General features: G+C 43.8%; 1 protein-coding gene across 2 annotated transcripts in view; it reads right to left on the minus strand.

Moving 5' to 3' along the window:
* Positions 1-2,194, minus strand: part of CELF6 (CUGBP Elav-like family member 6) — a 37,235-nt gene extending 35,041 nt beyond the window's left edge. The window contains exon 1 of one of the 2 annotated variants that reach the window (XM_025389968.1): positions 1,628-2,194. In XM_025389968.1, the coding sequence (XP_025245753.1) occupies positions 1,628-1,889 (262 nt within the window). In that variant the 5' untranslated portion in view covers positions 1,890-2,194. The remainder of the gene's footprint in view (positions 1-1,627) is intronic. The other variant, XM_025389969.1, reaches the window with a different exon arrangement.
* Between the last annotated feature and the right edge of the window lie 13,476 nt (positions 2,195-15,670).

Consider the following 15,670-nt stretch of genomic DNA (forward strand, 5'->3'; position numbering starts at 1 on the left):
TCAGAGACTCTTAATAGTGAGAAGAGTGAGATTTAAGGGTATTCTATACACTTCCCTTATTGTACAGATGGCCTACAAAGATTAGCTTTGTACTTACATACTGAAATCAATGTCTAAAAATAAGAAAATGAGTTGCTATAGAGGGATGGACAGACAGGCAGGTAGTGGGAGTGCATTAGAAGGAATCTAGATGGTGTGGTATTGTTCTTTCACACACCCATTAACACAACCCCACCCCAAAGGGTGGAAGCTGTACTCCTAGCCGGATGGTCCTAGCCCTTCTATTGGCATTTTCTCGAAGTGCCTACATTAGTGTGCTGAGGAACCCCACAAGGCCTCCCAGTTGAAGAGGTGGCAGTCTGATTCCAGCTCTCAGTCCTTAGGAATGTACCTTTAGCTGTTACCCAAGGCCCACCACTCCTCTCTTAGGAAGATCGTGGAGGATAGTTGGTGACTCTTTCCCAGCAAAAATGTGAAACCACAGCATGGTGGTGGTGCGGGGGGAGGATATAAGAGAGTTTCTTCTCAAATCATCTCCCCTTCTCCTGCCCATGTATGACATGTGTCTCTGGCTCTCTTACTCCAGCCCTGCCTGGACAGACTTTTCTGCATGTAAACAAGCCTCCTCCCTCTCTCTACAGGAAGAAAGGGGTGTGGCCGAACCGTGGTGCCTGTGTCTCTCTAGAAAGGGCGGGGAGAAGATCTCCTTCTGTCTCTTCAGCCTGACTCACCCTGAGAATGGGTCTGGATTGTGACCAGCCTGTGAGGGAGGGAAAGAAGGAGGCCATAAAGAGGATTGGGGAGGAGCAAAGAAGAGGCACAGGAGTGGGGGGATTAGAGAAGGAAAGAAGTGTGGATTCAGCTGAGGGAGATCCAAGAGGAAAGGGACACAGGGTGGCAGGAGTTCCCAGCTGAGGTCAGGGTTCTGACCTGGAATCAGAAGAGGTGGAGAGCATTGGGATTCTGGTGAAGGGCAGGAAAGATTGGGGCTGTTGTTGAACATGAAGGGTTATTTGGAACTGAGAGCCTCCTGGGAACTGAATTGGATTTTGTGTTAGACAGGTCTGGGTTCTGAAGAAGGGGAGGCTTTGGGTCTCCAGTGCTTTAGGTTGGCAGTCTGAGAGTCAAAAGAAGGCTCTTGAGGGGGATGGCTGGACTAGGAGGCCAGAAGGAGGGGTGCAAGTCCAAGATATGCATGTGAGTGGTTAGGCCTGAGTGAGGCACCACCAGTTGGAGGATTCAGGAATGTTTGGGTTCAGGGTTTGGGAAATTGAGGGTATTCGAGATCTAGAAGGTGGAGTAACTTTTCAAATTCCGGAATTTTAGGTCTGATGGGAGAGGTAGAGGAGAGGTCCAACTGAAAGGCAGGGACTGCTGGGATGTGAGAGGTGGAGGCCAGGAATTTGGAGGTTAGAGTGGAGAACATGTTAGGGGACCACAGTGATAATCAGAGGGAGGATGTCAGAGAGAAAATTCTGTGATCTGGGAAGGGGGCTGGGCTGAGGTGGGGCTGATGTTGGACTGGTGTTGGACTGGCTCTCGGCAGGGCTAGGGCTGGGGCAGGGCTGGGGTCGGGCCACACTCTAATCGGACTGGGGTTGGGCTGGGCTGGGCTGACCCCGCGCACCTTTGTGGAGGCCGGTGAGCCGGTCCTTCAGCACCGTCAGCTCGTAGATGCGGCCGAACTCCTCGAACAGCGGCTTGAGGTCCTGCTCGTCCAAGCCCCGCGGGATCTGCCCCACGAAGAGCTTGATGGCGTCGTGGTCCTTCATGGGCACGGCGGGGCCAGGATGTAGCCCGCTCATGCCGACGCCGCTGTCCGCGGTGCTGAAACCCAGGCGCGGGCCGGGGCCAGCGGGCTGCGCTGACCCTCCCGGCGCCGCGGCCATGTCCCCGCCCTGTCCGCCCTCCCGCTGGTCCCACCGGTCCCGCCTGTCCCGCCGTCCCCTCCCTGGACCGGTGGCGAGGGCCAGGGGGAGGGGGCGGGGCCCGGGCGGAGAGGGCGGGGGGGCTGCCCAGGGGGCGGGGTCCGGGTGGAGGGGCGTAGAGGGGGTGGGGCGGGCTGGAAAGGGGCGGGGCCGGGGCGGGGCGGGCCCGGGCCGAGGTGGCGGCGGGACGCTGGGGTCTGGCTTGAGGTCCCCGTGCGGCTCTCTCTGGGCTCCCGCCCGAGCTCTCCCGGAGCCGAGCCCCGAGCCCCAGCCCCCGTGCTTGGTGACGTCAGACAGCTGGCCGCCGAGTCTACGCAAATGATTTGCATAATAAGGAAGCACGGCCAATCAGAGTGGGAGTTGACTGGGCTCGCCGGGGGCGAGAGGGGCGGCTGGGCTCACGCGCTCCTGCTTGCCATGGCAACCGGACCCTCGAATGCCCTGTGTGTGTCGAGTGTGTGCGGGCGTGGCCGTGGATCGCGCGTGTGCGCCTTGGACCGCGTGAGGGGAAGCAGCTTCGTCATGCGTGATGGTGTCTGCCAGAGTTGGAGCTAATCCCCACTGCACACACTGGCATACACAGGCACACGCAAGCACACACACCTCCAAAGGCTGGAGCGTTTCCTGCGGGGGTGGATGGGGATTCCTCTTCTCCATTCCCACTATCAAGCCAGTCCCTCGGAGCCAATCCCACCCCGCCCCATCACACATCTCTGTCTTTGGTGTCTTTAACCACTTTCTTACCCCTGAGCCTCAAACACGTTCGTCTCCCTTGCAGCCTTAAAAAGAAAGAAAGAATAAAATAAAAACCCCTTAAACACTCCTTGAACACGGATTCCTCCTTAGGAGAGTGAGGGAACTTAGCCGTATTTACTCAAAACCCGTTATGCACCAGGTGCCGGGTTCATCCCAGTTCGGTGAGTTCAGGAGTGTTCTCTTTTTCCGGAAAAGGAAGCTGAGGTTCTGAGGGTCGAGCAGGTTAGGGCCAGGCCCACCCCAACATTTGTTGGGCCCAGCGCAAAAGAAGAAATGGAAATCGACATACTGTGTGTCTAAATATTTAAAAGATACAAATCAAATTACAATTTGTTAAATATGTTCCCCTCTTATTTTCACAAATACAGGTTCAGAATTACGAAAATGAAAGACACACATACAGCTACGCTTTTTATATGACTGAAAGTTGGCAAAATATCAGAGCTGACGGAATTTTATTACTCTTGCACATGTCTAGGTATTCTCTTCATGGATCAGTGATGTTTGCACAAAGTAGTAAAACAATGTTTGGACAAAGATGCATACTTCATAAATTATATATTTATTCCATAATGTATTTTTCATGCCTCTTTCAGTAAAATTGCTAATTTTTTAATAGAGATTTCCTTTTTTTTTTTTTTTTTAATAGGTTCTCATTCTGTCACCCAGGCTGGAGTGCAGTAGTGCGATCTAAGATCACTGCAACCTCAACCTCCTGAGTTCAAGTGATCCTCCCACCTAAGCCTCCCGAATAGCTGGGATGACAGGTGCACGCTACCATGCCTGGCTAACTTTTTTTGTGTGTGTGCTAGAGACTGGGGTTTCACCATTCTGCCCAGGCTTGTCTAGAACTCCTGAGCTCAAGTGATCCACTCACCTTGGTGCCCCAGAGTGCTGGGATTACAAGAGTGTGCCACTGCACCTGGCTTAATAGAGATTTTAACGTACCTTGTGTCCATCGACTATTCTAAGAAACTGCGCGAGACCAGCAGTAGCAACTGGAATCATCAAAAAGTTCTTAAAACAATACTCAATTCAGAAGCAAATCATGATTTTTAAATCATTTATTTTTCTGGCTGAGCGTGGTGACTGACACCTGTAATCCCAGCACTTTGGGAGGCCAAGGCGGGCAGATCACTTGAGGTCAGGAGTTTGAGACCAGTCTGGCCAACATGACAATATCCCATCTCTACTAAAAATACAAAAATTAGCCAGGATTGGTGGCCGGATCCTGCTACTCTGGAGGCTGAGGCAGGAGAATCGCTTGAACCCAGGAGGTGGAGGTTGCAATGAGCCGGGATCGTGTCACTGCACTCCAGCCTGGGTGATAGAGTGAGACTCCATCTCAAAAAAAAAAAAAAAAAAAAAAATGCAGCAGCAAATTATGATTTTCAAAAATTATTTTTCTGGCAGGATGTGGTGGCTCACACCTGTAATCCCAGCACTTCGGGAGGCCGAGGTGGGTGGATTGCTTGAGATCAGGAGTTTGAGACCAGCCTGGCCAACATGGCAAAACCCCATTTTTACTAAATGAATAAATAAAATAAAATAAATCATTTTTCTCCTTTAATAGAAAGTTACTCCTTGTAATAAGTTGACCATGAAATGGGTTACTGGAACATTTCATTTTCATTCAGTCCTATGTAATTTTTTTTTTTTTTTTTTTTGAGACGGAGTCTTGCTGTGTCGCCCAGGCTGGAGTGCAATGGCCCAGTCTCAGCTCACTGCAAGCTCCGCCTCCCAGGTTTATGCCATTCTCCTGCCTCACCGTGTTAGCCAGGATGGTCTTGATCTCCTGACCTCGTGATCCACCCATCTCAGCCTCCCAAAGTGCTGGGATTACAGGCTTGAGCCACCGCGCCCGGCCCAGCCTTGTATTTTTAGTAGAGATGCAGTTTCACCATGTTGACCAGGCTGGTCTTGACCTCCTGACTTCAAGTGATCTGCCTACCTCAGCCTCCCAAAGTGCTGGGATTACAAGTGAGAGCCACTGTGCCCGGCCCTATATGCTTGCTGATTTTGTCTAATAGTTTTATCAATTGTTGAGAGAAAGGTGTTGAAGGCTTCAATTGTAATTGTGGATTTGTCTATTTCTCCTTTCAGTTCCATTAGTTTTTGCCTCACATATTCTGTAGCTCTGTCATTTGGGGCATAAACATTAAAAACTGTGATGCCTTGGTGAATTGATACTTTTATTATTATGTAATGTCACTCTGTTCTTGGTAAACTTTTTGCATGGAGAGTTACTTTGATATTAATATAGCCATTTATGTTTTCTTTTGATTAATCTTTGCAAAATAAACCTTTTTCTATCCTTTTACTTTCAAGCTACCTATATAGTCGTATTTAAGTAAGTTGATTTTAGACAGCATATAATTGGGTCATTTTTTTAAAGTCCATGCTACCAATCTTTGTCTTAGTTGACATATTTAGACCATTTACATTTAATGTAATTATTGGCATTACAGGTATGAGTCTGTAATTTACATTTACATTTAATTAACATTTACATTTAATGTAATTATTGGTATGTTAGGGCCTAAGACTGTCACTTAATTTTTTGTTTTCTTTTTGTTGCCTCTGTTCTTCATTTCTCTTTGCTTTATCTTTCTTCTTGTTTTTAGAGATGGGGTCTTGCTATGTTGCCCATAATGGTCTCAAACTCCTGGCCTCAATCTTTCCAACTTAGCCTCCCAAGCAGCTATGATTACAGGGTTGAGCCACTACACCTGGTTCATTTCTGTTTTGTTTTTCCTGTGCTCTTGTGGATAAAGTGTTTCTTATTCTATACATACATAGCTTATCACAGTCTACTGGTATTGACATTTTGCCAGTTTGAGTGAAGTGTAGAAATCTTACCTGCTGTTAAGTCCCTTTATCCTCCCCCATTTATAATTATCTTAAGTACTTCCTCTATATATTTCAGAACCACTTTAGACAATGTTATCCAATCACCATTTATAAAAAACTCCAGAAGCATTAAAGTCTATGGCATTTACCCATATTTTCCTTCTTTCAGTTGTTTTTTCTTCCTTTCTGATAGTTCAAGATTCCTTCTTTTATCATTTCCTTTACATTTTAAGAACTTCCTTTAGCCATTCTTTTAGAGTAGTTATGTTGGTGACAGATTCTCTAAGTGTTCCTTCATCTGAGAATGTCTCGATCTCCCCTCCATTTCTGAAGGATACTTTTGCTGGATATTGAATTTTGGTTTGACAGTTCTTTTCTTTCATCGCTTGAAAAATGTGCCACTTCTTTCTGGCCTTTGTAGTATCTGATGAGAGATCCTGTTTTTCTCTTATACATAAGATATTGTCATCTCTTTCTCAATTCTATGTTTGTCTTTAACTTTCAGAAGTTTGATTATCATGTGTCCTGATATGGATTTCTTTGGCTTTATCCTGTTTGGGGCTCACTTTGTTTCTTTAATCTGTAGCTTTACATCTTTCACTAAATTAGAACAGTTTTCAGCCACTATTTCTTCAAGTACTTTTTAAGCCCATCTCCCCTCTCCTCTCTCTCCATGACAGGAGTGTTAGATCTTTTGTTATAATCCCATAGGTCCCTGAGATTCTATCTATTTTCTTTTAAGTCTATTTTCTCTCTGTTGTTCAGATTGGGTAAGTTCTATTGTTCTATCTTCAAGTTCACTGATGCTTTCCTCTATCATTCTCTATTCTGGCATTGAATCCATTGAGTTTTTCATTTTGGTTGTATTTTTTAATTCTAAAATTTCCTTGTGGACCAGGTTTGGTGGCTCACACCTGTAATCCCAGCACTTTGGGAGGCTGAGGCAGGCAGATCACCTGAGGTCAGGAGTTCGAGACCAGCCTGGTCAACATGATGAAACCCTGTCTCTATTAAAAATATAAAAATTAGCTGGGTGTGGCAGCATGTGCCTGTAGTCCCAGCTACTTGGGGGACTGAGGCAGGAGAATAGCTTGAACCAGGAGGTGGAGGTTGCAATGAGCCAAGATCATACCACTGCACTCCCATCTGGGCAACAGAGCGAGACTCTGAAAAAAACAAATTTCCATGTGGTCTTCATTTACATTTTCTATTTTTTTCTAAGACTTTCTATTTTTCCATTTGTTTCAAGTGTGTTTGCAATTGCTTATGATGCATTTCATGATGGCTGCTTAAAAATTCTTGACAGATAATTCTAATATGTGTGTCATCTCAGTGTTGGTGCCTATTGATTGACTTTTCTCATTAAAGTTGAGAGTTTCTCGATTCTTAGTATAATGAGAGATTTTCAATTGATTCCTGAACATTTTGGGTATTTTATTATGAGACTCTAGATCTTATTTAAATGTTATATCTAATTTAAACATGTTTAGCAGGCCTTCTTTGACCCCCAACTAGTGAGGAAACAAGGACACTACCTTGTTATTGTGAGATAAGGGTGGAAGTTAAGGTTTCCTACTAGGTCTCTGCTGAAACCACCTCGAATGAAAGGGAAGGTGGCCTCATTACTGCTGGGCGGGAGTGAAAGCTTCCAATTAGAGACTCCTATGATGTTACTCTATCAAGAAGGGAGAAGAGTCCCATGTGGTCTCCACTGAACCCATAAGGCTCGTATCTGTTAATGCTGGGTGGGTATACAAGTCCTAGTTCCTCGTTTGACATTCTCTGATGACACCTTGATGGCAGGTGGGAGAAGGGGCCTTGTTACATCCATAGCCTAGACTAGTTGAATCAGAATTGCTGGGGTAGGACTCAGGCATCAGCATGTTTTAAAGCTCCCTTGTTGAATCCAGTGTGTGTGGAAGCAAGGTTAAGAATTACTGCTCTAGAACTTCCTTTAGTCAAGAGACTGTTGGTGATAAGCTCTGCTTTGCTTATCTGGAAATTCTTTATTTCGGGTCACTTCTTGAATAATAACTTAGTAAATATATAATTACAATTATTTTCTCTTACTTTTACTTTGAAGATATTATTTCACCATACTTTGGTTTCCATTTTTGCTTATGAGACATCAACTGGCAGTCAATTTGCAGGTACTTAGTGTTTCCCTGACTGCTCTTAAGATCTTTTGATTTCTTTTGGCAATCTTCACTTTTACAAGGATGTGTTTAATTGCTTAAAATGTCTTGTGCTTTCTAAATCTGCACATTTATGTTTTCCCTCAATTCTAGAGGATTGTCAGACATTGTTTCCTCAGTTATTTTCTCTCTCCCATGTGGTGTGATGTGCTGCCATTGTGATGTGATGGTCAGGACCTCCCTTCCCCCAACCCTTCAGTGAACAATGTGTTGTTATAGTTTAGGGGAGTGCTGTCCCCTTCAGAGTTTGCCTCAAGGTCATGCCCCTTCCCAGGGCAGTCCAAATTCAATGACTGATTAATACAGGATTATAAAGGTCTAGCTATCTCAGCCTAAATCACAACAATGCTGAAGGCCATTCTAGTTGGGCTAAATTTAAAATAGCTGGATATGTAAAAATTTGAGTTTGGTGCCAATGGGCTTTTGAGCTAATGGGTCTCAGCCTGCTCTGAAGAAGTAAACAACATAGGGCCAATATACAGAGGTCATCTTTGGTTCATTTGCATAACATGGCCCCAGCACTGGCACTGAACATGTTGTCATCTCTTCAGGTGTTGGCCATTCTGGGTTTGTTCTCCCCAGGTACATGTGTTTCTATTCAACCCGTAGTTTGAAGCCTTTTTATTTCAGGAAAAAAACAAAACAAAACTGTTAGGCCGGGCACGGTGGCTTTTGCCTGTAATCCCAGCTCTTTGGGAGGCCATGGAGGGTGGATCACTTGAGGTCAGGAGTTCAAGACCAGCTTGGCCAATATGGTGAAACGCCGTCTCCACTAAAAATACAAAAATTAGCCGGGCGTGGTGGTGGGCGCCTGTAATCCCAGCTACTTGGGAGGCTGAGGTAGGAGAATCGCTTGAATTCAGGAGGCAGAGGTTGTAGTGAGCCAAGATTACGCCACTGCCCTCCAGCCTGGAGGCAGAACAAGACTGCAAGACTCCCTCTCAAAAAAAAAAAAAAGTATGAAAGTATAGTTTTAGTATATGTTCTGTTCTGTTGCTTTCCCTTTCCTCTTCAGGAAATCCTATCATACATATGTTAGATCTTCTGCCTATCTTGTTTTGTTTTGTTGTTGTTTTTTTTTAATCACTTTCTCCCAAATCCTTTTTTATCTCTTTCTTCTTTAATTTTTTTTTTTTTTAAATCCTCCATGGCCGGGTGCGGTGGCTCACACTTGTAATCCCAACACTTTGGGAGGCCAAAGAGGGCAGATCACCCCCATTTAATCTTCTGTTTGTCTGAAGGTATTATCCATTGTCATTTTTGGATTTTTTCTAGAGTTGTGAAACTTCTAGAATAGACTTTATTTCTGAAATAACTTTTCATTTATTCTAATTCCCTCCTGAGTTCTATAACCTCACTTTTAAACATCTTATTTTTTCCAATCATCACATTTTTGAATTTTTCTAATTCTTTTTTAATTTTATTTATTTATTTTTTTGAGACGGATTCTCGCTCTGTCGCCCAGGCTGGAGTGCAGTGGCCGGATCTCAGCTCACTGCAAGCTCCGCCTCCCGGGTTCACGCCATTCTCCTGCCTCAGCCTCCCGAGTAGCTGGGACTACAGGTGCCCGCCACCTCGCCCGGCTAGTTTTTTGTATTTTTTAGTAGAGACGGGGTTTCACCGTGTCAGCCAAGATGGTCTCGATCTCCTGACCTCGTGATCTGCCCGTCTCGGCCTCCGAAAGTGCTGGGATTACAGGCTTGAGCCACCATGCCCGGCCAAATTTTTCTAATTCTTATATTTATTTTTCATAGTCCCTTTTCTTTTCTTAATGGTTTTCTTTTGTTTTAAGGGTAAATATTTCTGTCATGTTTTCATTGTCAATAGGGACATTATGGTATTATTCCCTATCTTCCTTTTTTATGTATGGACTTCAATTGAGTAGTTTTAATTGCTTTTTTTTTTTTTTTTTGAGATAGAGTTTCGCTCTGGAGTGTAGTGGCATGACCTCGGCTCACTGCAACCTCCGCCTCCCAGGTTCAAGCGATTCTCCTGCCTCAGCTCCCCAAGTAGCTGGGATTACAGGCGCACGCTACTATACACCTGGCTAATTTTGTATTCTTAGTGGAGATGGGATTTTGCCATGTTGGAAAAGCTGGCCTTGAACTCCTGACCTCAGGTGATCCACCTGCCTTGGCCTCCCGAAGTGCTGGGGTGAGCCTGTAGGGTGAGCCACCGCGCCTGACCTAATTGGTCATTTTTAAGTGCAATGAGTTGTTCTGTTTAGAAAGAGCAATAGGAAGAATAGTCTTTTTCTTTTCTTTTTTTTTTTTTTTGTGATGGAGTCTCACTCTGTCACCCAGGCTGGAGTGCAGTGGCGCGATCTCGGCTCACTGTAACCTCCATCTCTTAGGTTCAAGTGGTTCTCCTGCCTCAGCCTGTTGAGTAGCTGGGATTACAGGCGCCCGCCACCACACTCAGCTAATTTTTCTTTTTTGACCATGTTGACCAGGCTGGTCTCGAACTCCTGACCTTAAGTGATCTGCCCGCTTTGGCCTCCCAATGTGCTGGGATTTCAGGCATGAGCCACCACGCCCAGCCAAGAATAGCTTTTCTAGCTTCAAAGCTTTAGAGTTTTCTTTACCTTTCTTAAAATGGGTGATACAAATATAATCTTTGACTCCTGAGACAGGCATCCTCTACTACTCCACCTACTTCTATCTGGACCTCCTCTTTTTTTTCTTCCCTTATTGTCTCTGCCAAGTTCTATTTGGATTCTACTGCCAGCAGTTTCTCCTCTATTTGGGCTTTGTCTTGGTAGGAAGTGTTGATTTGTTAGCCCCAAGATCTTATAAAGTTCAGACCACTCCAATATCTCCAGAACTTTAAAAATTAGAACAGAAATCAATGAAATTGAAAACAGAAAATAAAGAGTATTTCTCCCTTTGGAATATATACATTCAATGCTACAGGTTTCTCTTGGAGCATTGCTTTTACTACATCCCACAAATTTTAATAAGTTGTATCGTTTTCATTTAGTTTAAAATATTTTCAAAATTTCTCGAGTCTTTTTCTTTTCTTTTTTCTTTTTTGAGGTGGGGTCTCACTCTGTCACCCAGGCTAGAGTGCAGTGGCATGATCATCGCTGTATTAGTTAGAGTTCTCTAGAGGGCCAGGACTAATAGGACAGATGTATATATGAAAGGGAGTATATTAAGGAGTATTGACTCACACGATCGCAAGATGAAGTCCTAAAATAGGTCGTCTGCAACCTGAGGAGCAAGGAGCCAGTCTGAGTCCCAAAACCTCAAAAGAGGGAAGCTGACAGTGCAGCCTTCAGTCTGTGGCCGATGGCCATAGAGTCCCTCGCAAACCACTTAAGTCCAAGAGTCCAAAAGCTGAAGAACTTGGAGTCCGATGTTTGAAGACAGGAAGCATCCAGCACAGAAGAAAGATGAAGACCAGAAGACTCAGCCAGTCTGTCCTTCCACTTTCTTCTGCCTGCTTTATTCCAGCTGTGCTGGCAGCTGATTAGATTGTGACCACTGGAATGAGGATGGGTCTGACTTGTTAATCTCCTTTGGCAACATCCTCACAGACATACAGAGGAACAATACTTTGCATCCTTCAATCCAATCAAGTTGACACTCGATATTAACCATCACAGTAGCTCACTGCAGCCTTGACTGCCTGGGCTCAAGTGATCCTCCCACCTCAGCTTCCCGAGTAGCTGGGACCACAGGTATGTGCCACACCCAGCTAATTTATTATTATTATTTATTTATTTTTTAGAAATGGGGTATCACTATGTTGCCCAGGCTAGTTTTGAGTCTTTTCTTTGGCCTATGTCTTATTCAGAAGTGTATTGGTTAATAAGCTACTCCGGAAGCTGAGGCAGGAGAATCGCTTGAACGTGGGAGGTGGAGGTTGCAGTGAGCCGAGATCGCACCACTGCACTCCAGCCTGTGCGACAGCGTGAGACTCCATCTCCAAAAAAAAAATAAATAAAAAAAATAAAAAGAAGAAGAAGAAAAATGCCCGGGCGTAGTGGCTCCTCACGCCTGTAATCCCAGCACTTTGGGAGGCTAAGGCGGGCGGATCACAAGGTCAGGAGTTCAAGACCAGCCTGGCCAATATGGTGAAACCCTGTCTCTACTAAAAAAATACAAAAAAAAAAAAAAAGTGTATTGGTTAATCTTCAAGTATTTGGGTATTTTCAAGCTATATTTCTGTTATTGAATTCTGCTTAATTATTTTTTGTGATTTGGGGGCATACACTGTATGATTTCAAGCTCTTTAAATATGTTAAGGAGTGTTTTATGCCCAAAAATGTGGTCTATCTTGGTGAATATTCCATGTGAACCTGAAATGAATGTTTAAACCCAGTTGACTCATGTTGCTGTTCACTTCAACTATGTCACTACCAGTCTTTCTCCTGGATCTGTTAACTCCTAATACAGGGCTGTCAAAGACTCTAACTGTAAGAGCAGATTTGTGTATTTCTTTTTGCAGTTCTATCAGTTTTTTTTCTCTCCTATGTATTTTGATACTAGGGCATACACATAAAGGATTATGTCTTCTTGAAGAACTGATCTCTTTATCATTGTGTAATAGCCCTCTCTATTTTTTTTTTTTTTTTTTTTTTTTTTTTTTTTTTTTTTTGAGACAGGGTCTTGCTCTGTCACCAAGGCTGAAGTGCACTGTTGTTGCAATCATGGCTCACTGCAGCCTTTAACTCTCAGGTTCAAGTGATCCTCTCGCCTCACCCTTCTGAGTAGCTGGGACTATAGGCACATACCACCACGCCTGGCTAACTTTTGTATTTTTTGTAGAGATGGCATTTTACCATGTTGCCCAGGCTGGTCTCAAGTGATCCTCCTGCCTCGGCCTCCTAAAGTGCAGGGGTTACAGGCATGAACCATCGCACCTGGCCCTCTTTATCCTTGATAATTTTCCTTGCTCTGAAGCTGACTCCATCTGAAACTAATACAGCTTTCTGTTTTCTTTCATAGAGATGGGGGTCTCACTATATTGCCCAGGCTAGTCTCAAACTCCTGGCCTTAAGTGATCCTCCTGCCTTGACCTCCCAAAGAGATGGGCTACCATGCTCAGCCTGCAGCCTTCTTTTGATTAGTGTTAGCATGATGCGTCTTTCTCCATTCCTTTACTTTTAACCCATCTGTGTCCATATTTAAAGTTGATTTCTTATAGACAACAGAAGTTGGGTCTTGCTTTTAAATTACTATTATTATTATTATTATTGTTATTAATTAGAGTCAGGGTCTCTCTGTCGCCCAGGCTGCAGCTCAGTGGCGCAATCACAACTCACTGCAGCCTTGACCTCCTGGGGTCTGGTGATCTTCCTGCCTCTGCCTCAGCCTCTGCCTCAGCCTCTGGAGTAGCTGGGACTACAAGCACGTGCCACCACACTGGCTTTTTGTACTTTTTATAGAGATGGGGTTTTGCCATGTTGCCCAGGCTGGTCTTGAACTCCTGGGCTCAAGCAGTCTGCCCACCTCGGCCTCCCAAAGTGCTGGAATTACAGGCACAAGCCACTGTGCCTGGCCCTTTTAAAAAGTTCATGTGTTTAGACCATTGATAAAGTTGCCCTTGCTATTTCTTTCATTTCTCTTTCTTTTTTTGTCTTCTTTGGTTTTAACTGATCATTTAATATAATTCCATTTTCTCTTTTCTCTTAATATAGCAGTTATACTTTTTTGGGGGCACAGGGTCTCACTCTGTCCCTCAGGCTGGAGTACACTGGCATAATCATGGCTCACCATAGCCTCAACCTCCCAGGCTCAATTGATTCTCCCCACTTTGTCTCTTAAGTAGTTGGGACTACAAGTCTGCACCACCATGCCTGGCTAATTTTTAAATTTCTTTTTTTTGTAGAGACGGGGGTCTCACTATGTTCCCCTGGTTGCTCTCAAACTCCTGGATTCAAGTGATTCTCCTGTCTTGGCTTCCCAAAGTGCTGGGATTACAGGTGTGAGCCACTGCACTCAATCCTTCTCCTTAAAAAAAATTTTTAGTTGCTGCCCTAAATTTCACAATATACATTTATAAGTAATCCAAGTCCTCTTTTCTTTTTTCTTTCTCTCTTTCATTCTTCTTTCTCTCTTTCATTCTTCTTTCTTACTTTTCTTCTCTCTCTCTCTCTCATCCCTCTCTCTCTTTCTTTCTTTTGAGACAGGGTCTTTCTCTGTCACCCAGGCTAAAGTGCACTGGTGCAATCATAGCTCACTGCAGCCTTACATCCCAGGCTCAAACAATCCTCCTGCCTCAGGCTCCTGAGTAGCTGGGCTAATTTTTATTTTCTATAGAGAATATGGGTCTTGCTATGTTGTCCAGGCTGGTCTTGAACTCTTGGCCTCAAGCAATCCTCCCCATCTTGTTCTTCCAAAGCATTGAGATTACGAATTCCTCTCTCCCATTCTTTTTTTTTTTTTTTTTTTTTTCTTTTTTTTTTTGACAAGGTCACCCAGGCTGGAGTGCAATGGTGTGATCTCAGCTCACTGCAACCTCTGCCTTCTGGGTTCAAGTGATTCTCCTGCCTCAGCCTCCCGAGTAGCTGGGATTACAGGTGCATGCCCCCATGCCCAGCTAATTTTTGTATTTTTAGTAGAGATAGGGTTTCACCATGTTGGCCAGGCTGGTTTCAAATTCCTGACCTTGTGATCCGCCCACCTCAGCCTCCCAAAGTGCTGGGATTATAGGCATAAGCCACCGTGCCCAGCCTCATTCTTTATAACATTGCTATCATGTATTTCACTTATTCGTAAGGTAATCACTGAATACATTGCTGGTATTATTATTTCAAACAAACTGCTATTTGTTAGATCACTTCAGATTAAGAAAAATAAAATGTTTTATCTTCATTTACTCCTTCTCTAATGCTCCTCCTTTCTTCCTATAGCCCCAAGTTTTTTCATATAGCCCCTAGATCATTTTCTCTCTCTTTAAATAACTTCTTTAATTTTTTTGCAAGGCAGATTTACTGGTGATAAATTTTCTCAAGTCTTCTTTGAGAAAATCTATTTCTTCTTCACTTCTGATGGATAATTTTGCCAGATACAGAATTCTAGGCTGCTGGGTTTATCCCCCCTTTTTTTCTTTCTTACATATTTCACTTCACTCTCTTCTTGCTTGCATGTTTTCTGAAGAGAAGGCCAATGTAATCCTTATCCTTGTTCCCCTAGAGGCAGGGGTTATTTTTCTCTGACTCCTCTCAATATTTTGTCTTTGATTTTCTGCAGTTTGAATATAATAATGTATAGATGTAGATTATTACTTGGCATTTATCCTGCTTGGTGCTATCTGAGACTCTTGGATCTGTGGTTTGTTGCCTGTCATTAATTTTGTAAAATTCTTGATTGTTATTACTCCCTTAATATTCTCTTCATGTGCCTGGTTATTTCTGATTATATGATAGGCATTGTGTTTGAAAAATATTTTTAGAAATAATTGGAGGTCTAGGGGTACATTTGCCTTCTACAGAACGGATATACATTTGTTTCTGGAAGGCATCTAGGGGCTCTAGCAATCTGAGATAAACTAATTTTAGTGATTGAGATGATTCAAATCTAAGCAGTTTCTGAAATGAATGGTCTGTTTTCAGTTTATCTTGTAGAGTTTGGTCTTTTGAGGTCTCAATCCAAAAAGTGGAGAGTTTTCCAGGGTCCTTTTTGTGGGCCCTGGATTAAAACTTTTTCATTTTATTTAATTATTTTTTCCTACATCCTGGAATTACAAGGAATGGACTACAACTTTTAATCCCCAACCCTGTGAGGTTGTCAAAAGTGCTTCAGAGCATTTTATCAGCCTTATTTGGAATTGGCAGTTGGACCCAGAAGAGACATGCCCCCAAATGCTAGGTTTACTGTTCAGGGTTTTAGTCTTTCTTACATCTCATCCAAGTAATGTTTCATAATATTTTACCATTCCAATGCCTTCAAGCTTTTCTAATTGTCTCCAGTGGTAAGATTGTTCCAAATTATC

The sequence above is a fragment of the Theropithecus gelada genome, chromosome 7a (assembly GCF_003255815.1).
Source record: "Theropithecus gelada isolate Dixy chromosome 7a, Tgel_1.0, whole genome shotgun sequence".
Classification (NCBI taxonomy): Eukaryota; Metazoa; Chordata; class Mammalia; order Primates; family Cercopithecidae; genus Theropithecus; species Theropithecus gelada.